The 22,324-nt window shown below is 40.1% G+C and overlaps 3 protein-coding genes across 3 annotated transcripts; 1 reads left to right on the top strand and 2 right to left on the bottom strand.

Annotated features, from left to right (window-relative positions):
• Positions 1–1,822: 1,822 nt before the first annotated feature.
• Positions 1,823–9,747, bottom strand: LOC131469454 (mitochondrial import inner membrane translocase subunit TIM44-like). The gene is made up of 13 exons (XM_058644400.1): positions 9,676–9,747; positions 8,085–8,189; positions 7,789–7,953; positions 7,601–7,681; positions 7,236–7,385; positions 6,666–6,799; positions 6,497–6,582; positions 6,155–6,247; positions 5,791–5,915; positions 5,386–5,436; positions 5,090–5,179; positions 4,811–4,921; positions 1,823–4,197 (listed from the first exon to the last, which is right to left on the bottom strand). The coding sequence occupies exons 1-13, from the start codon at positions 9,703–9,705 to the stop codon at positions 4,078–4,080; spliced, it is 1,341 nt and encodes a 446-aa protein (XP_058500383.1). The 5' UTR covers positions 9,706–9,747; the 3' UTR covers positions 1,823–4,077.
• A 967-nt stretch (positions 9,748–10,714) lies between these two features.
• On the top strand, positions 10,715–16,710 carry LOC131471539 (ras-related protein Rab-11B). Its single transcript, XM_058648145.1, has 5 exons — positions 10,715–10,929; positions 14,015–14,210; positions 15,077–15,270; positions 15,591–15,671; positions 16,011–16,710. The coding sequence occupies exons 1-5, from the start codon at positions 10,890–10,892 to the stop codon at positions 16,154–16,156; spliced, it is 657 nt and encodes a 218-aa protein (XP_058504128.1). The 5' UTR covers positions 10,715–10,889; the 3' UTR covers positions 16,157–16,710.
• A 674-nt stretch (positions 16,711–17,384) lies between these two features.
• LOC131473101 (E3 ubiquitin-protein ligase MARCHF2-like) lies at positions 17,385–22,149 on the bottom strand. Its single transcript, XM_058650640.1, has 5 exons — positions 21,847–22,149; positions 20,162–20,463; positions 19,861–20,056; positions 19,190–19,399; positions 17,385–18,717 (listed from the first exon to the last, which is right to left on the bottom strand). Exons 2-5 carry the CDS (start codon positions 20,344–20,346, stop codon positions 18,562–18,564), a joined length of 747 nt encoding a protein of 248 aa, XP_058506623.1. The 5' UTR covers positions 20,347–20,463; positions 21,847–22,149; the 3' UTR covers positions 17,385–18,561.
• Between the last annotated feature and the right edge of the window lie 175 nt (positions 22,150–22,324).

The following is a 22,324-nucleotide window of genomic DNA, read 5'->3' on the forward strand; positions in this document are numbered from 1 at the left end:
GTTTTTATCAAGTTGTGATTTTGCATTTTCCGTGAGAACAACAGTTTTGTTGAGTTGAGTAAGCCTTGCGTGTCGTTAAGTCTGAACAGCAAGAAATTACATAATCAAGATGTAAAACGGGTGGAGCAGTGTGACTGCACTCATGGCTGTGCTCCCCACTCTCACTGTGAGGGCTAATTAACTGACACAAATAAAGCTATGCACACAGTGTCAACAGATTGCAGTCCACACACACACATCCACACCTCGTCTGCCTGAAGCTGCACTGGCCTCTCCCGCTATAGCTTTAATTAATCACAGGTGGATTGTAACACTAGTCCAATGGGGATCCTGGTCACGTCACTCTGTTCGAGCACACCTCCCACTGTGGTTACAATTGATATAAGGTTATGAAATTCAACATTTTCACGAGTTTTCTCGGTGGAACAGATGGGAGGTCGAATTGTGGTCAAGTCAGCAGATATACAATAGGTCAACACTGTAGGACACATGGGATTCATGGCAGCAGGTGAATCTTGTGTTTTCTTATATCAGGTTAGAGACTGATCAAGGTGGAAAACATGACACTGTCTAAATGTGTCCTTCATCAGCAAAATAACAATAATAATAAATAAAACCTCCTATTGCAGTTAAAAATGATATGTTTTTAGCAAATAAAAATAGTTTACTTCACTTTAGTCAAGTCACTCCCAGAGGTCTTACGTATGATTCTTCTTTTCAAAAACATTTTTTTTTTCCGAGATTAAGATAGAGGCAACTATCCAAACAAGTAATGAGCTTCAGGGCATAGAGTACCCTAATGTACTGTTGTTGCTGCATGCACTACACAAAAGCCTTTCTATATGTAGCCTGAAGCACAGCTTGATGCTTATTGCTGTCATATACAGTAGGGTGATGTGCCACCAAGAACACACTGTAACCAGAGGAATCACTCAGAGCAAACCTGTAACAAGGCTGCTCAGTTTTCCTCAGTGTAAATAGTACACTAATCTATCTTTAAGGATCACAATTTAATAAAAAAACTAAAATAAAAAAAAACTTGAATCAGGATCTAGACCACAAGCAAAATGTAATGTCTTTGCTGGGCCATCCCTTATATCCCTGGAAATGTCTCCTCACAAGCAAACAAACACAACATTTTTAAAAGGATTTAACTCTGCATGAATAAACAAAACAATATAATAGTCAGTAACACAGCTGTTCTTTATTTCTTTCTTGGGCCCCTCAAAAAATTCATGCAAATTGTCCTTTACATTTTGAGTTATGACGTTCATAACCTTAATCTGGTGGAAGTAATCTAAAGTACAGGATAAAACAAAGACCAGCACTGCCTCTAAGGCTTTTTTTTCTGTAGGTGCATCCAACCAAGTCACTGATCAGGCAACAAAACTGGGACATTTCCAGCGTTGCACTCTGTCCACAGTCTTTGATGTAAACTGCCGTTCATATTTTTTTTTAAAAAGCTGCAGAATGTTGGTAATGAACGACTGAGAGATCAACAAAGACATACATGTATTTACAGTTGTGTTCTCAGTGAGACTTAAAGAGGATGGAGAGGACTTTGAAGGAGGTTAGTTAGTGTGAGCATGTCCCCGGTCATTCATCACACGAGACAGCTGTGAGATGAGGTCCCACATATATCGGCCCCGTGTGTGAATCTACAGACGTGTTATTGAAAGCCTGATCTATCATCCCTATACTGCTAAATCCATAGGTTTATCAAACCAAAGTCTACTGCCAGATCCATGGACATCTATCAGAGCATGTCAATGTTCAAGTTAGAAAACAAAGAAAACACACACACACTGGGTGGAGAGTTGGATGAAGTAAAACATAAAACAGAGCTTTTTATTTTACAGATGCATAAATTGATCGTTTGTGAACATATTTTCTTTTTGGTAAACAAGAGGAAAGTATGACTGTTGACTGATAAATGTAATGTTTAAATCTCAAGGAAAATGCACGTGGGCCATCAGGCACTGAAGGTGAGCTGTAAGGTCATAAAATCAATAAATTATTTATTTCAGTGATTAAATGTGAAATGGTTTTTAACATTTTTATTTTATCGATATTTTTGTTAAAAATATCTATACTGCAACGTTTACAGCCTACATTTGTTCAGACCTGCCACATGTCATGAAATAACACAACCACGAGAATTAGAGTCAACAATGGTGTGACCATCAAAGATGTTCAGTAATTAAAGCATTGAAGCTCTGGACGTAACCAAAAGACATTGATTAATCACAATGTGGTCAAACTACAGTGGCCTGAGAGGAGAAACCCACAGAAAAGTCGACACAACAGTGACGTCAAGTTTCTTATTCACTAATGTTCATGAAAAGTCACACACACGACATTAAACCAAACAGTCCGGTAAGACAAACAGCTGAAATGTGCATCATAAGACGGCAAATTCATTCACAAACAATAACGTGGTCCCAACCCGAGCTCACAAAGGGGCTCATCTGATTTCACAAACAGTTCTAACAAAATGGCAAGAGCTCGTCAATATGTGGAGAAAGGACATTTCTTCTTCATATAATGCTCGTAGCAGAACCATAAACAGTGTTTCAATATGTATACAGACCCAAACCAGGGATGTGTTTTCCGCAGTTACTGACGCCTGGAGCTATAGTACATGTGATGGGATTGACCCAGACTATCATTACATCCTACATCATCTTCATTTTGGAATGTTTTTGGGTTTTTTTTGTATTAATTTCTGATGTAAACGCTGGAGGAAACCAGCTCTGGGCAATATGGCCAAAAGTATTACCACAATAAAATATGCCAAATTAGACAATATCAATAATTATCATGACAAATAATGGATGGTTTAAGATGGATTGAAAGGGGAGAAAACAAAGACTTCAACGGTTACACTTTTGCTTAACGTCACATCAGACTTTGATAATACTTTATTGCCCAGCGTTTGTTTGAACCAGCAGCAGTCATCACAGCATCTTATCTTATAATAAAAGATAATTTATCTTTATAAAAGGAGATGTCAACCATTTTCCCCTCATCAGCCTCTTAATAGTTCATATACCGTTCTACTTTTCAGTGATTGTAGGCGGTTTAGAAAGACATAAACCAGGAATTGTTTGAAAAACATCCAGTTGTTTGTGCTATGGTGGTTTAGTATGACCATGAAGTTAACAGAAATGTTTAAATGAAAGCATTTCATCCATATTATGGGGTCAAACTCTGGTCGCAACTCAAAGGCATCTTTCATTTAACAATTCCTGTCTTCTAGGTGCAATTTCCTTTCAAGTGTCATACCTCAAGTACATAAACACACAAGTCTCACGCTCAACCTAAGGTAACTCTATTAAATTTAGGAAGCTTCCTTTAGATCCACATCCATTATGCAAATGTTTTCCCAAGCTGGGTCGACTCCTTGTGACAATTAAACCAGTCTACATTAATAAAATTAGTGAAGTGCCCCATTAACTTGAAGCATGGGACATGTTTGTGTTGATGAATGAGGTATTTCATGCCGTCTCCCTCAGGAAAGTTGTTGAACCAAGGCTCTGCACCGCAGACCGTAACTCCTGGTTTTGGCATCAAATGTGTGAGGATGTTGCATCACCTCTTTTCTTCACAAGCATCTTAAACAAAGCCTGTTATGAATGGATTGTACCATCATATGACGCAACCGCTGGGGCTCCTCCTTTAGCCCGATGACGGAAATGGTTCCAGCCACTCAAATATGAATGTAGAATTGTTTTTAAATAGTGTGTGACTCAAACACTGAGCTAACTCGTGCAAGAGCTGACACAAACATGTTGGCGTGTTTGTGTGCATGTGAGCGTGCACTTTCTATTGATTTATCTTATATCGGTAGCTTATCTCCTCGTTCAGGAATATTTTTGCACCTTACAGTGGGTAACTACATACACTGGGTGCAGTAATAGTCTCTGACACAACACGGCAGCATTTTCTGCCCTCAGGTGTTAAATGTACAAATATATGAGTCAGTATGTCTAGGTAGTCCAGGCACATCCTTGTATTCTCTGCCCTTGCTCTCAGTTCACGTGTCCCAGGTGGACCTTTTCACCAGCGTTCCTCCTCCTAGAGGACTTGCTCAGTGCTAGAGGCCGAGATGTCCAGGAGTCTCCAGGCTGCGTTGGGGTTCAGCTCCTCTTGGTCACGACACAACGCCCAAACATGCATCATCCTCATCACCTTATCCTGTGGAGGGAGCAAGGAGAGCAGAGGGTCAAACCAGAGGAGGCGATATGGAGGACGGAGTGGGGGGCTACTCTGGTGTTAAAGGTTCAGACAGTGTGTGACATTTAGGGGGGTTTTATTGGCAGAAACTGCATAAATTCCCCCTATGTATGTTTCTATAAGTGTGTGGTTACTTACTAAAATAAAGTAAACAAAGAAGTACAACATGCTTTCTTTCTTTCTGTCTTCACTATTTAGGCATTCGATAACTGACAAGAGTCAATGCTGACCATGCGAGATGTGCATCTCATTTGAGTGATCTACTGTGGCTACTTATGGAAATAGACCACGCATCAATGTTTCAAATGATAGCACCTCCCATTCCTGTTTCAAAATGGTCTTAGTCGGACTATGGCCTTAGCTCCATTAAACTGTGCATGTAAATGTATTGACTGACACCAGATCCGTGCTGCAGCTGTAACACACTGTACATGTACCCACTGTGAACCCGGCCTTACAAACAAGCCTGTGAAATTTGGATTAATACAGGTGGACGTGAAAGAACCACATGTAACCCATGCTGATCTAATTTCAGCCTGTAATATCTGCAACATCATATGATAAGATGACTGACCGGATCTCCCTCCACGACATCTCCTTTTGGGCTGCGGATCACCATGACGACCTGAGCCTGGAAGGTGATGATCAGCACTGGACCCTGGTCCATTATCTTACCCATCGCCAACTATAAGACAAGAAGAGATGAGGAACAAAAATACAAATGAGAAGAACACACACAACAAGGGTTATCATCAGTGCAATGACAGGTGAATGGAAAGGAAAATGAGGCGTTACATTAGACTTTTTTTAGACAGTGTGTGATGATTAGTGTACAAAGTATAAACACACTTACATCTATGTTGTCAATATCCAGGATTTTGGACTGGAAGAGCAGCCCAAGCGCTCTGGCCTGTTGGATGGGATGAGCCAGCTGACTGTATGTCTGAGCAAAAAAAAGATCTGGCATGAAAAATGACTCATACACATATTTTTATAAAAATCTGACACAGAAGATGACATATTAGCTCTTTGTGAGGGTTGCCATTCATAAAAATATGTGATAAACCCTGTTGGTAAACATAATAAAACTGAAAAAGAGAGACACCATTCATTTAGATACAACTAAAAGAGAGGATATTTATCACTTACAGCTTCATAGCACCAATCTTTTAGTACATCCAGCTCCCCACGGATCATGGCCTGCAAAGGGGACAATGACAAAACATTATGGGGTTTGTATTTCATGTTTTTAACAGAGTAACTTATAGTTTGGTCAGAGCAGATAAGAAGGCATTCTCAACAGTGACAGATGAAGAGAGAAGTCTTGTCTTCAGCCAAAATCACAACTCATTTTAATTCCATTAAATCACATATTATTATTCACTTTTAATGACATGTGCCACTGGCCTTGTGGAGTTAAACAAAAACACAGATTTCTTGCTTCATCATCATCATCGTTATTATTATAGGGTTTCCGCTCCAGACTTTTCTTTAGTGAAATGAAAAAGCAGGTGATACACAGAGGGAGAGCAGCAACTGTGAGAGTCCGTTTACCTCCAGAATGTTAGGGATGATGTCTTTCTCACACTGTTTCAGAAACGAGTCTTTGTCAAAGTTGGGGTCTGCTTTCACGATCTCTGTCAGAACCTCAGACATTTCTGTCTTGGAGAACAGACCACCTGGAAAAACCAACAAAGCTTCAGGAACTTTTCGTATTCTTCTTAATTCTGTAGCCTATTCCTGTCACTGAGATTGCTTCCCATTTCAAATCTGACTGAGATAAAACATTTTAGTTAAACCTAATATTCAATACGTTTACTGTCAACTATGTCATGCAAAAACTTAATAATGGCCAGGACATTCACATCTTAAATTATGACAATATCAAGTTGCAAAATTAACAAGAGAGAGGCATTACCTAGGAAACCAGTGACACTGTCAGTTACAGCTCTGGATGCTCTAATAAGAGCATTGTCACTTTCATCATATTTCATCTTCATTTCAAAGAATCCTGCAGAAAACAGAGAGGGAACAATAAAGTTAGGATACACATAATTACATTTATTAAATACCATATACCAGATTCTTTGTAGTACAGCATGATTGTTCCCAGGACACCAGTACTGTATATGGTTATACTAGTATACATCTACTGCAAAGCACCTAGTGCCACCTGCTGTCTCTAAAAGAAATTACACAGGGTGATTTATTGTGAAACACTAGTTCCACTAAACAAATAAATTAGAGGTTTTTTTCTTACTATTAAAAACAACATTGGTGTCCTTGAAGTCCTTCCACTGCTGGTACCACTTTGAATCTTTGTGGAGAACCACACCCATAGCCTCCCTGTATCACACAAACAGACGTTATTAGAGATGTTTGATGCAAAAACGTATTGGGATGATATGTTGTGATATTTTTCAACTCACTCGTTGGCTTCAAACACTCTGGAGTCACTGTCTCCTGCTTTAGAGGAAAAATCACTTCTTTTTCTGAGCTGAGGGGGAGCTCTGTACGGTCCTGCATCGCCAACGTCTATCTCCTTCTTCATGGTTTCCACACCCTACAGAGAGGACATCCACACACTTGTAATGTTACGAGTATTCAGTTATTCAGACTATTATTCAGATCTGAGCTTGGCACTACATATTCAGCAGTTTGATTGATTTTGAAATTTGATTGAAAAAAACTTTTATTGATAAAGATTTTCTGATGATGACATCAGCTGCTGCCATCGGAGACATCCTACATTTTGATTTTCCTACATATAGATAATTGTAAATGCAGTACATAAAAAAATTACGGAAGAGGATTAGGGCCAGATGTGAAAAAAATGCAAGAATTCAGGCTGTTTTTATTTTACATGTGGCCCTAATCCTCTTCCATACAAAACACAGGACTGAATGAGGATGTTGAAATAAGAGGCTTTAGCATTAGTGCGGCAACACATCAGCTTAGTCCTCAAGTTCTTTTTTTTTTTTTTTTTTTTTACATCTAACCTGTGAGATGGCCCTGAATGCAGAGGTCTTGCCCAGTTTCTCTCCACCTTTGGAGACACTTTCAGCAGAGTGCATGGCCGTCTTGGCTGCCTCCTCCACACCTTCCTTGATCTTCTTCCCGATGTCGGTGCGAGTCACCTCCTCGAGACCCTGTGGTCACAAAGACAAAGGTCAATCACAAAAAACTTCATTGATGGCATATCACCACAGGAAAAGCAGCTATTTACATGAAAGCACAACAATTTTCTACACTTGACCTTGTAACACTTGAAAGTATATATTTATTTTGTACCATACATTGTAGATTTTTACGCATCCATGGTGTAAGTGCATTTATAGATAAAGAGGGGGTGATGTTAACTTACTTCTTTGACAGTTTCTGACAGGGAGCCAAACGTCTTCTTAAAAACCTCTGAAGTCTTCGCTGTCTCAGCTTCAATAGTTTTCTTATGAAACGAAACAAATTCAAGAATGTAAAGCAAATCTAGTTTCTTACAAAACTATTTCAATGTTAAATACAATATTAAACACATTGACACGTAAATGTGCATACAAATTTCCTGCGGGCCTGTTGCAGAGCATCAGACTCTTCGAGCCTCTTGGCTTCTTCTCTGAACTTCTTTATGTTGTCCTTCATCTCCTGATTCTTACTGAACTCCTGACGAAGGCTGTCCACAAACTCCCCCAGAAAACCTTTCCGTCCTGAGGCATATCGCACCTGACGGGACAAGCAGAAGGTTTCAGTTGGAGTTCATTAAAATAAATAATAAAGTCACAGAAAGGACTGATCTTTTTTTTTTTATAAGTGGACAAACGTGTTAAAGGTAAATGGGAGTTATTGGTGTGTACCTGCAGTGCTGCAGCAGGGCTCTGATGTAACCTGTACACATCTTCTTTCCAACGTGAGGACACCAGAGAGCGGGAGCAGAAGGTCAGGGCACGTCTGCCGACCAGCTGCAATGAAGACAAAGTCACTGTGACAAATATCAGCAGAGCAGTGGGCGGACAATCAATGAAAAATGGTACATGACCTACTTATAAACCGCATCCGTACATTAATAAAGATCTAAGACAGGAAAGTCCACAGCAAGTCAGAGACACTGGTCACGACCATATTTTATTTATATATATACACACATATATATATATATATATATATATTTATATATATATATATACCCACACACACATATACACATACACACATATATATATATATATATATATATATATATATACATACATACATACACACACATATACATATAAAGATATATGTACATACATATCTCCTGTAGCCTGGTCTTTAGTTAAGTCACAGAGTTTGTCATGATTTCTGATTAATTAATGCAACACATCTGTATGGAAGCATCTAATATTTGTGACGCTTCTCAATTCATATGGTCAAGTTGTACTTCCAGTAAGTACAACTTGTATATAATGTACAAGTACATTATATTCACATAGCGCTATTCACAATAAAGTGCATCAAATATAAATTCAATAAAAAGACAAGAACACAAGTGAGTCTTTACAATGTCAGCAGATCTAATGACAGAAGGAAGAACATTCCATAGTCTGGGGACAGTAGAAGCAAAAGCTCTGTCCCCACAAGTTTTTAGGCAGATGGGTTTTGACATTTCTGTCTGACCTGCCAGGGACAACAGATGTATCGTAGCCTTATGGCTAATTGTGGCATATTTTTCATTGTTATGTTCATCAATATACATTGTCCCTTTTAAATAAATACATTTCAAATTTAATCCTAAAAGTCATAGGGAGCAGAGTAGAGGGGTGTGTCTACACATGCACCTGTATTGTTACTGCTATCTGTTTTTGAAAATGATCACATCACCTACTTTGATAAGAGTTAGCATGTACTCAAACATTACACCAAAGCCCCTCCCCCTCAGGTCCGTTTGGCCTGAGGTCCACAAAGTGCCTTTAAACGCCCCTGATAAGTACGCAAACGTCCATAAACAGCCTCGTTGAAGTAACAGGATGTAGTACTCGTACTGTCTGAGGCTCTAATATGATGCGTCACTTCTCTCATAACTGAACCAACACAAAACAGTTCATAAACCACTCACACCTGGTGTGTTGGTCCTTGACACCGTGTTCTAAACTGGAAAACACGGCTGAGTGTGAAAGCTCTGATGTAATATTGACGCAATAGGGTTTAGCAAACAAACGTGAAAGAAAACGTTAATAGCAGGTTGTTTTCGGTTTTTTTTTAGCTCGAAACGAATCGTCTGATGAAACCGGGCCTTTACTAAAGGACACCTGGCTCTCTATTTATCCGCTTTAAATACAAACACCCCACAAAAACCACCTCCACACAGCTGTAGGAGAGAGAGACAACAAAGTCCTGTGTGCGTTTCATTCACTCATATTGTGAGACACGCGAGCTTGAGATGAAGGACGTGGGTCACAGTCTCACCTCGTAACACCGACACACGGAGGCTGCCATCTTGATCCTGACGAGGAGCACAGAGCTGAGCTGCACGTGCTTCCTGGCTGCAGCAGCTGAACTGCCGCCTGGCCAATAGGAGCAGAGCTGGGCGGAGGGGGCGGGGCCTGCTGTCAGCACGACTTTCAAATGGGAAAAAAAAAAATGATTTTATAGACAGGAAACCAACTAATTTAAAACTAGTGATACATATTAATGCACACAATTCCTGCTCTGGCTTCTTGACTGAAAAGTTATTTTTTTTATATTATCTATATATACATATGTATATATATATATATACATATAACCCTATGATTTAATTCATAGGGTTACAATATCATAAAAAGATATAACTGCAATGAAAGGAAACTTTTTTATTATCATCTTTATCATACACACACACACACACACACACACACATAGCCCTTAACAAATGTATTAAACCACCAATCTTTCAAAAATGTTATTGTTATATTGCAAAATAACAAACTGAATTCACCTTTTTATAACCACATTTTAGCCAGCTCACTGGGCTTTGAGAAATAATTAAATCAGAACATTCAACCACTAAAACTAATTTTTTTGTTCAAGAATGCAAGTAAATACAATAAACAATAATAATTTTATTTTAGCATTAAAAATTAAAAAAAAACTATATATGTGTGTTTGTGTGTGAATTGGAGGACACATGTCTAATTAATATATACATATATATATAAAATGGATGGATGGATATATATATACAATGTGCGTATATATAAATGCACAGTATGTGTGTGTGTATTGGTGTGTAATGGAGGACACGCGTTTAATTAATACTAACATTTACATGCAAATGAGAAGTGAACCTAAATGATGTGAGCATCCTGTGTGACCTGACCTTTTTCTTGCCATTGAGAAGAGCATCAGTGTGTCAGTGTGAAGGCCTCGGCTGGATGAATGGTAGTTGTCTGGTGGCATGCATGACAGTAAAGCGTGCCCCCTGGTGGCCGGTATGCGCGGTGCAGGGACTCCTCCCCTCCCTCTGCAGAGTTGCGAGCTCTCCCTCTCTGCGGCCAGCTCGCCCTGACAGCAGCCAACACTGGCGCAGAGTCTCCGCACAAACATTTCAACCTTATATATTTTTTTGGGGTCCATCATTCACAGCCGAACTTTCTACACATCCTCTTCAGGAGAGCAGCGTTGGAGCGGCCTCGTCTAGAATGGGGAACCGAGACGATGAATACGATTTCTTGTTCAAAGGTAAAAAAAAAAAAAAAAAAGAGAAAAAAAAGAAAAGATGACTGCATTCCCCTCTTTTACACAGTCTCACATCGACAAACCTTTGCTCTGTAAATGCCTATAACTCTACTGTTGTTCCTCGGTCTCTGACCACATGTGTGCTTTTTCTCTTTATTTTATCAGCCACTAGGCAGGATGATAGTCGGTTGGTGTTATTATATTATTATTGTTGTTATTAATACAACATGATGCTGTCAATGTTTAGAGGCACAGGGTACAGCTACACCCTGTCTGTGCTCAGGCTTTTATTGTTATTCTTGTTCAACTACCATCAGCTCGTGTTTGTTAGACTATTTTTATAGACATGTGGTTGTTTTTCACCCAATACTCTGATCTAAGGCCTGTTAGCCTCCACCTCTGCTGCTCATCCTCCTGAGTCAGTACATAAATGTGTTGTGTTGTTATTATAAGTGAGCTTGACTGATGATGATTGATTCCTCACATCAGAGCTGGACCAAGACATTAGAGTGGCTGTTTAGGGCCAGTGTGGCCACAAAGTGGCCCCAAAGAGAACTTGATGTGTCTCAGAAGAGAGTGTTTAGTAAAATATCACATTATGTCAAAACTGTAATCATATAAATGCTACTAGTTCAGTCAATTCATGCTGCCCTTCTGTGCTGCCCTCAGTGTGTGAAGGATCAAACGTGGACAATAGTCAAGTATTGGTGTCAAAACAACTTGTGCTTAGTATCCAGTGAAGGTTTGGGCTGTGACTGAGAATGAAGAGGTATCAGACTCAGGTCCACGTTCATCAGTTGGACTCAGAAAGCTTTCTTTGATCATGATATCAGCTCCTGTGGCACATTAACATCCTGGGCCTGTAGGAGCCAGAAGACCATTTAGATGTAACAAAGTATCCTCTGTGGGATGAATAGGGCATCTGCCGGAGGCTCTCTCTCTCTCTCTCTCTCTCTCTCTCTCTCTCTCTCTCTCCGAGCCCTGCTCTGTGTACCCGGATGAAACAGGAAGGGCAAGGCAGCTTGAAACTGTCGATTCAGGTTTTTGATGAAGCTTGTTATCAGCTTCCTGCAGCCCGGAACAGGGACAAAGTTCGGCTCTGTTTCCTTTTGTCCAAGGGGGAGAAAACAATAAAAAAAAAAAAGAAAGACAAAGGCTGCACCTCTTGGTGCTGCAGCCTCTTCGGCCTGGTCCTGACACCAGCATAACCTCAGTCCAAGAGTAAGTAAATATGTGCATTTTATTTATATAGCACTTTTCACATGTAGAGAATCACAAAGTGAAAGTAAAATATACAATACCAAATACAGAACAATAATAACATTTTCCAATTTGCCCCCAAATCTGCATGTTTTAAAATCTTACAAAACTGACTAAAATGGTCAGTGAAGAGACGCTAAAACGGTCAAGCTCTTTCTTATTAAATCCAGTAAGAAAGCCTGTTGCGGTGATCGAGACGGGAGGAAGTGGCATTCTGACACAAGACATATAAGTTTGGAAATGTTGAATGAAGGAAACTAACAGTTTGTAATGAACTGTTTTGAGTGACGCTTTAAACACATTCCTGGATCACAAACAATGCACAGATCCCTGAGGGAGGAGCCAATGTGCTGTTTGATCAGTGGGGAATGATTAAAGTTTTTGTCATGTCAGAATTTAGTTGCAAGTAATAGTCACTTGAGAATGTTACTGTGGGATGCTACTGTTGTCAAACAGTTGGTTCAGCAGGAAATAAAATTTCCCTCATTCATTTGAGTAGTGCCACCTTGAGGAGACATGTAGTAGTGACACCAGGCGAGTGAAACTGGCAGGGACTGTTTACTTTAGAGCTCCTTAATTTGTTAATTAAAATATCCATATTTGCTCTGGCATATTAATTATCTAATGCACGAGGAGGGACGACGATAAATCACCAAAACAATATTTTGACCCATCCCTAGTTTCTACTATTGATGCTGAATAGTAGCTTTGCTGGTTTTCCACTCTGTAGTTAAAGTTCCAAAGTGTTGTATTTTCATTGTCTTAGATCAGATTGAGGCCATATTACATTATTACACCATGTTGTACAGACATTTTTACTTGTAAAAGGTATTGAGTTGGTTTGCAATATGCAACTTCATCCCAGTGGTTCTCAAATTAACTTGTATGAGGCAGTGGCTGAGAAAATACAGAGAACCTAGGCTTTAACTTTATGTTATTTACACAAAAATACACATTCATACTTATCTGTCGTGATGGTAAATTCCTGTAACATCATGAGTTCCTGGGAAAGAGAGAGAGAAAAGAAATGTGATTTCATCGCTGCACTCTGTGGTTATCAGCACTCTCGGGGCGTCTGCTGGGTCAGGCGTACCTCTTCATTTATGAAAGGTCAGGCTCAGACAGTAAAGATGCAGCTGGAGACGGGAGATGATGAAACCATTCCAACATATTTCTTTTCTGTGAAAACAAATGTATTAATAATAAGAACAGCCCTCCTCCTTACTTTATTATGTAACTGTTTTATAGTTTGCAGAGAGCCAAAACTAAATTGCCCCTTTATTTAGTTGATAATCCTTTAGGCTTAAGACGATCTGCCCATTTTAACGTTTCGGAACAGTTACAGAGAATGTAACCACAAAGCGTGGTTCATGAATATGCAGATTGTATGTTAGAGCCTTAGCTTTCAGGTAAAACCCAGGGGGAGGAAGATTATTGCCGACAGTCTCATATATTTTCATCACAGCACACGTTATTTATTTGTCTGTAGTTATATAATTATAACGTATGAGATAAAAAGTTGATATTAACATTATAAATAGATTATTTAAACAAAACATAATCCACTGAAAGCACCTTGTATCTGACATTTGTTATATAAGTAGTGGTATGAGTCTTTTTATATCATCCCATAAATCATTTGACACACACACAAACAATAAGTCCCTAGGTTGCATTTTGGGACTTTATGCAATATCAACATTTTTTATCTCTCTCTCTCTATATATAGTATATACACAGATATATACATATGGCCTATCCCCTTTCTCCCGCCCATCCTACAAAACAGGAGCCACACTGATTGTGTCATCTTTCCTTCTCTCCACAGTTGTGTTAATCGGAGATTCGGGCGTAGGGAAGAGCAACCTGCTCTCACGATTCACGCGGAATGAGTTCAACCTCGAGAGCAAGAGCACCATCGGGGTGGAGTTTGCCACGCGCAGCATTCAGGTGGACGGCAAGACGATAAAGGCCCAGATCTGGGATACGGCAGGACAGGAGCGCTACAGAGCCATCACCTCTGCGTGAGTCCTTGCGTGTGGAGCAGATAGTTCCGCCTGTCACCTAACACCCGTCTGTGTGAGGAAATGCTTCGGCACTGCAGTCACACTTGACACTCTATACTGTAGTCTAGGTCACTTCAAATGTGGCCGATTTTCAGGCTGGGCTCGACAACAGACACTAACAGAGGGAGATGACACTTGTGATGAGACGTACCATAGTGGGAGGAATGTTTTAAATCATTCCAAGGGCCTTGCAATGAACGGGGGTCCCCTTTGTTTTTATCATTATTGTTATCATTATAAAATTGTAACCTTTGATTAAGCAGGATTAAGGAAAAAAAAAATTAATTATAATACAATTACTTTATTAGAATGATGGTATCATACCTATTTCACTAAACTGTAAGGCTATTATTTTCACCCCCCCTGAGCTAATGGAATGGTTCTGTCTCACATGTTGTATGCTTGAAAAAGAAAATAACACAAATTATACATTAGCTACATCATGAAGTTGGGGTATCAGAAAGAGAAGTGTGATAAGAATAGCTGGAGAGGAAGAAAAAGGGGCAATAGTATCATTTTTTATATAATATATGTGCAAACCTTCCTTTGTGCCTTACACTGTAGGTTACTACAACCCGTAGTGCTGCCTGTCTTCCTGTAATTTACTTTGTAGGTGAAGAATTGGAAATGTGAGAGGGGGTCAAGGTCATATTCAGTGGTCAAAGGTCACCGGTGGTAAGCAAGCTCCTTCTAGATGGACAAAAAAAATAAATAAATAAAATAAAATATTAGAATAACTGTGTTTTTTTCCTGTTACAAATAACACTGTCTGTAAAAATGTGTTTGAATAAGCTGTTGCCACAGTTTCCCTACTCTTGTTACAGGTACTACAGAGGAGCCGTGGGGGCGCTCTTAGTCTATGACATAGCCAAACACCTGACCTATGAGAATGTGGAGCGCTGGCTGAAGGAGCTGAGGGACCACGCTGACAACAACATCGTCATCATGCTCGTTGGCAACAAGAGCGACCTGCGCCACCTCAGGGCCGTGCCCACAGACGAGGCCCGGGCCTTCGCAGGTACAAGAAGAGTTTGTTTGTTGATTCTGAGGCTATTTGATGAAGTTTGCTGCTGTAACAACTTATGTCTATCAGAAGTCACTATCACTTTTCCAACATCTGAGATTCTTGCCAATTAGAAGACGTCATCACATCACCCTTCACTGTTTTCTTTTCTGTGTTGCTGTTTTTCTAAAGGTTGTTAAAATAGTACTTGCCATGTTTCTACTCAGGACACTTTTTCTTGCTGATTTCTGTTCTGAACCTATTTGTGTTTGTAAAGTTTTGTTTGTAAATGCTTTACTCTGCAATAAATATCTGTTTTCTTTCTCACACCATAGAAAAAAACAATCTGTCATTCATAGAAACGTCAGCCTTGGACTCAACAAATGTTGAAGAAGCCTTCAAGAATATCCTAACAGGTAAGTTCATAAACAAAGGTAGGACATAGGTGCTAATTAACATAATTATTTTTCTTATAACACACCTTTGAGTTGGTGTAGTGTTTCTCAAAGGTCCGATATGTAAGATGACTGTATGTGACATCTAATGATTAAAGTGTAGAGTGCAAAAAAAGGAGGATTCCTCCACTCACACCTGTTTCCAAAACGCATCAGGGAAGTACGGTGGCCTTCAGACACCAGAAAGGATGTAAATAAATGTAAATTTACAAGTGGAGCAGTGGCTGTAGTGTCATATGGTTAGGAAGCATGTGAAGGACTAACTGTTAATTTCTTTGTATTCCACTCTTTCACAAACAGAAATCTACCGGATCGTGTCGCAGAAACAGATCGCTGAGCGGTCTGCACACGATGAGTCCCCAGGAAACAACGTGGTGGACATCAGCGTGCCACCAACCACAGATGGCCAGAGGGGGAGCAAACTGCAGTGCTGTCAGAACCTGTAACCCATGGCAACAGTCTCTCCTTCCCTGGGTCGATTATTAATTGAAATCCACAGTATCATAATATCACGTGAATCTGCACTTTCTTTCTTTTTTTTTAGATCAGCGGAGTCGGTTAAATTCTGTCATGCCATTAAAGATGAATCTCAAATGAAGTGTTAATTTGATTTCAACTTGTAATCTGACCCAGGTACAGTCTGCTACATTCTAGTGCAAAAACAGGACTGATGGTACGTAGCTTACCAGAGTTACACATGTTAAGAGTAGCAGAATAGCTTTGCCTGTGACCTTGTAAGCCTGGACATCTCCCTGATAGATGGTTATTGCCACATGCTGGAGGCCTGGGTTTGAATCCTGCTCGTTTTAGTCGTACTAGCGGTTCTGTTTTTGGACTCCCCTCCTCCTCCTCCTCCTCCTCATTCAGTCATCATCTCAAAAGTGGTTGTGATGCTACTAAGCTTATTTCATTTTGTGTAAAATATTTGTATTTTTATTTTGATAGCTTGTCTGCTCACATACATTATATAAATGCCATGAAAATAAATTTTACAATATTATGGTTTTGTGGTCTTTTTCACTTTTGCAGCAGACTGTTGACGAGTCAAGTGCACATTATTTTTGCCTGGCCATGGTTAAATTACATTTAAATGAAGTGAAGTATGGCGGTACTTAAGCTCAGGGTGTGGCCTACTTAAAGAGACAGAGAATTTATCTGATTCCAATAAATGACATGTAATGTAATAAAGGATCGTGGAAAATCGGGGAAAACATTTTTTTCTTTTACTATCCCATGATTTGCTAGATGTTTTAAATTTTTGTGTAAATGTCCTCATTAATATTTGCTTGAAATTAATGTTGTGAAAGGGGATCTGGAGATGAATCCATATTGGGTCACAGTGACATACTTTCTTTGAAACCTGGGTCCCTGTGTAAAACGTTCAGGAAACTCTCTAATCTGTTGGATAATTGATGTTTCAGCCAATTTGAGACCACAATCTACTGTACATACTGCATTATTTGTAAAGGAAACAAGCCCATCAGATTGAGAATACTGGATTAATCAACCATATTATATATATTATTTCATTAAGTTCTGCTATAACATATGACATATTATGTACATCAAATTACTCTAGTGTTGAGTTAAATATTCTGTTATATTCCACTGCAGTCGATCACAAAATGTATTTCCAAAGATTAAGAACGTGAAAAAGTGACAGTTCACACTGACTGAATCCAGGAGTCCCTCTTGTTTTATTGCACAATAACCCAACGTTCCAGGGGTATGCAGCAGGAAGACTACAATAACACAAAATACTTGTTTAGCATTTGCTGCACACATTGATTGACGTCTCTGAAACACATTTATCTTTTGCACCTCTGCTGAAAAGCAGTTTGCTGTGATACATGTTTGTGTTTTATATAGGACTAAAGGATTTATTGTTACTATTCAGAACACTGTTGCTCTTCTATTTAAAACTGCATCTCGTGTGATGAAGGATGTTACTCTTCTGGTCTCAGCTAGGTGGCTAAATTTATGAATGATGCATTTACAAGTGGAGCAGTGGCTGTTTGCAAATGCACTTTTATGACAATCCAATTGGAATGTAAACACTTGTCCACTGTTTCCTTAAACAACTCTGTGCTGCTGTTAAGCAGATACAGTCAGTCTCGTCCCATATGTTGCGATCTTTACCGAGCTTTTGACGTGATAGTTGTGCACTGCCGCTGTCTAAAACCCCAAATTAGTCAAATGTTGTTGTCGTCTAGACAGCAATGATAAAAGCTTGACCTGGACCTGGAAACTTTAAAAAGGTTCAGAATATAGACAAGAGCATTTGTTTGAGTGACTGTCGCCCTCTACTTGTCAAGAAAGAATATTCACAGATAGTCGATCATTATTTTAGATCATCATCCTCTGCTGGGCTATTGGCCACCCATTGTTCAAAAAACAGCTAAATACATTGTGAAGGGACATGGGGGAATTATAGGTAGTGTGAATATGTTTCATATTATACTGTAGTAGCATGCTGATTCAGTTATATCCTGCTACATTAGCTTGTGTCTTAGTATTCCCTATGTTTGTGTCACAGAGGTGCAGCCGTGCTGGTTAGTCCATCATCCCTGTGTTCACTTGTCCACCTCCCAGCACGGGCTGTCCAATGACAACTCAACATCAACTATGACTCCGGAATGAGTTCCTTCCCAAAAACCACTTTTGTGGTCAGTCAATACCGTAGTAGTTTACATCAAGTGCTTCAACAAAAGAAATCGGAGGGTAAGAGTAGCTCTCCCCTCCCAGAATGGTCCATTGAAGTGCAAAAGTTTTTTCATATGATTCATTTGTATTTAGAGAGCACATCGCAGGGCATTATTTTTTAAATATTCCTCTTGCCACTGCTCTGCACTCATACGATGGTCTCATCAGTCATTTTCTTGGTCAGCTTGGTTGGCACCGAACGCTGGGTGGTGTGTGCCCCCTTCATGTCAGGCATGAGCAGACGCACTTTCTGATTGGTCCTCCTCCACTCCGAGTACAACTGACAGTGATACCGAAATGACACCTGGAGTTGGACGGAAGCAGAGTGGGAGGACGTGAGGTAATTAAGGAGGAAAAGGCAGTCATCAAAAAAAACTGACACTGTGATATTCAAGACGAGTCGTACAGACGCAGGGTGGGAATTATATGCTGAAGCTGCAACTGCTGCACTACAAGCATTGACAAGTATTAAGCAGAGAGGCTAATCTTTCACAATAAATTGAATTTCAGAATACGGTTCCAGATTGACTGTACATCCTTTTTTTTAAATTATATTTTAAAAATGCAATCCAAAGCCATGGGAGAAATAATTATCCATCATAGAAGGACCAGAACACATTAACCCAACTTGAACAATAAGAATATAAATCTGATTAAAATGCTTGGACCAATATGAGGGTGTGAAAATGCCTGAGAGGCAGACATACAGCAAAACAGGTATGAAAAAGTGTATTTTTCCATGTTATGGAGAAATAACTTGGTGATATGTTGTTTACCAGAGTCCACAGGATGTAGATGGTGAAGAGGGCGATAGTGAGGGCGATGAGGCCAACAGCCTCGAGTCTGCTCTTCAGTTGCAGGTGATCCTGGGCTCCTCTCAGACACAGCCAGCCGGAAATGGCTGCTAAAGGTGTGATGAGAAGGAAGCAGGCCATGTCACACAGCAGCGTGCGCTTCTCACTGCGGGGTCCGGGGTCCTTCAGCCACTGAACATGAGCAGAATATACATCAGTGGTCAAAATAATGTATCAATGATCTCACCTCTTAGCAAGTATAAAGTTGGAGGAGTGATGTATTTTAGTTTGCCAATTAATTAGCTGGAAAAATAATCTGGAATGACATCCCAACTATTCTATTTTGCACTTTGACCTATCAAATAAATGCCATTTGTTTATAGATAATATCTGCAATCATTGACGTTATTTTGTTTTTGTTGATTGTTATGAACTGCAGAACAGGAACCTGCGGTAAACCAATTTTAACTGTGCATGAACTAAGGCACTGATGCTACAAAAAGAAGAGTTATTACAAGCCCTGGTATGAAACTTTTCAATGAGACAATAATTTCATATCCTGATGATGCTACTCATTGGCTACATTTAATACCGGCTTAGAATTAATAAAAACACTAAATCACATCAATACTGCAAAGGAAACGCCCTGTAACCTGTGTGAGTGGTTGTGGTCGCCGTTCAATAGTGAACTCTGTGTGACAGAGTTCGCAGTAGCTGGTGTTGGAGGAGGACAGCCACTTCTCCAAGCAGCTCTTGTGCACTTTACCCAGCGTCCCAGTGCAGTCACAGGGTGAGAGCAGTGTCTCTCCTCCAGATCCCTCATGACAGATCCGACACATACCCACATCACTGTGCAGAAAAACAGCGAAACAGGAAAGAGACGTGATGATTAAGCAATACACAATAAAATTACAGAATATTGTACATCCCTCTGAGAGTTCCTCCTTCTCTTACCTCTGCAAGCTCACTGCTTTGACAACAGTGGAGAGTGGGCGGCCATCTTTGGCTGTAACCTTGGCAATGTACTGGGCCTGGGCAGTAGAATCAGACTCCTCCGAATCCTTGGAGGCCTCTGATTCAGCGTTCCCAGAGTAATCACAAAGAGAGCCAGGTAGGTGGCAGCACCCTGGTGAAGACATGTCTCAGCTCAGGGTGACAGTGATTAAGATGTGGAGGCTATTCTAAAACAGCTCTGATCCAAACCCCGATGTGCCACTCCTCTCTTCACCTCCTCTGGTCACTCACAGGGAAAACACCTGGTGGAGGTAGAAACAAACACAAAGTGTGAGTGACTTGAAATAACTGCCCAAGTACAACATTACAACGAAAAGAAAACCTTTGCAATTATTTTGTCATATATTGTAATTGTAATACAATTTTAAATTGGTACAACTAATAATCTTTGCATCTTATCTGTCCTTTTCATGAGAAAATGTATCCAAATCATGTTGATTTGGATACATTTGAACACATTTTATTATCTAAAAACAATTGTTTTTGGGTGTGTGCATTCTGCAGCACAGCATATTTTCACCATAATCCTATTTTGACACAAATTTTAATCTTCAATGAAATCATTTCAGTCAGTGTCTATTGCACTCTTGCACTCCAAGTATGACAAACAAAATGTCAGTCAGTCAGTCATCATCTACCGCTTTATCCTCTGCCAGAGGGTCGCGGGGGGTGCTGTGCCAATCTCAGCTACATCGGGCGATAGGCGGGGTACACCCTGGACAGTTCGCCAGTCCATCGCAGGGCCACACACAGATAGAGACAAACAACCATTCACTCTCACACTCACTCCTATGGTCAATTTGGAGTGTCCAATTTACCTATCCCCACATTGCATGTTTTTGGACTGTGGGAGGAAGCCGGAGTACCCGGAGAGAACCCACGCACACACGGGGAGAACATGCAAACTCCATGCAGAAAGGCCCTTGTTCCAACCGGGGCTCGAACCTGGGTCTTCTCGCTGCAAGGCGAGAGTGCTAACCACTACACCACTGTGTGGCCCACAAACAAAATGTATGTAGTAAATTAAAAAAATACACAACCTGAATTCCTTATAATTCTCAAATTACAGTTGCTGAATGGGTCTTTTAATAAAACACTATTGTATTGTTATAACCAAGTCACACAAAATAATGTAACAAAACTGTAATAAAATGTCACTGCATCCACAAATACTATGTAAACACAATGATAACCTTAAGTAATAAACACATACAAAAGGCAACCTATTGTGCTTTACACAAGCAATCAGAAATAAAATCTACCTATTAAATTACGACAAATAAATTCTAATAAAAAGTGCTCACTGAAAGACAGTTGGCACTATCACCACACTTTACATTTAATAAACAAAAACATCGCACAAACAGGCGGTATAATCACTATTAAGTTAAAAATCATATTTTCATTTTATTATAAGCGGGCATTTTGGCCGACACGTAAATGACTGGTGTACCGTTAATGTAGTGGATGTGCCACCGCAGACAAAAACTGAATTTACCATAATTCCATAAATACCAAGTCAGACAGTTGAACAGTTGTCAAACCATCAACTGAAACGTGACACTGGTCCCAACACAAGCGTGTAAACAGCGTGGAATACAGATGTTATGGGGACATTTACTCACCCGACGGCCTCCCCGTCTCGCTTGGCCTTGGCCCTGTGCTAACTGCACACAGGCTAGCTGTGCTAACCAGACAGTTTTAGCTACGAATTATGGCATTGACATTTAGCCAAAAGCGACCAATACGAGGGAATATAGAGAACGCACGTCTGGTCTGTGTACGCTCCATGGCTGGTGGTACATGTCCCGCGGGGGATTTTGTTGAAAAAAGGCGACGAGAAGCAGCAGCAGCTCTGCCAGGATTACTAGACACAGCAGCTAACGCAGCTAACTGGATAGCAACGGGCAAGCCTACCCCAGCATCCGTCAGCTGTGCAGTGGTCACGTGACATGCGCTGCCTTCACGGTCATGGGTCACATAGCAGCCTCATAACAACTTTTCAAAGTGGCAAATATGCTTGAGAAGGCATGACTGCGAATTATTTATTGCAATGCGTGAACATCAGTAAAATAACTGTGTGTATTATCTACAAAGCAGCCA

Source organism: Solea solea, chromosome 1 (genome assembly GCF_958295425.1).
Source record: "Solea solea chromosome 1, fSolSol10.1, whole genome shotgun sequence".
NCBI classification, from domain to species: Eukaryota; Metazoa; Chordata; class Actinopteri; order Pleuronectiformes; family Soleidae; genus Solea; species Solea solea.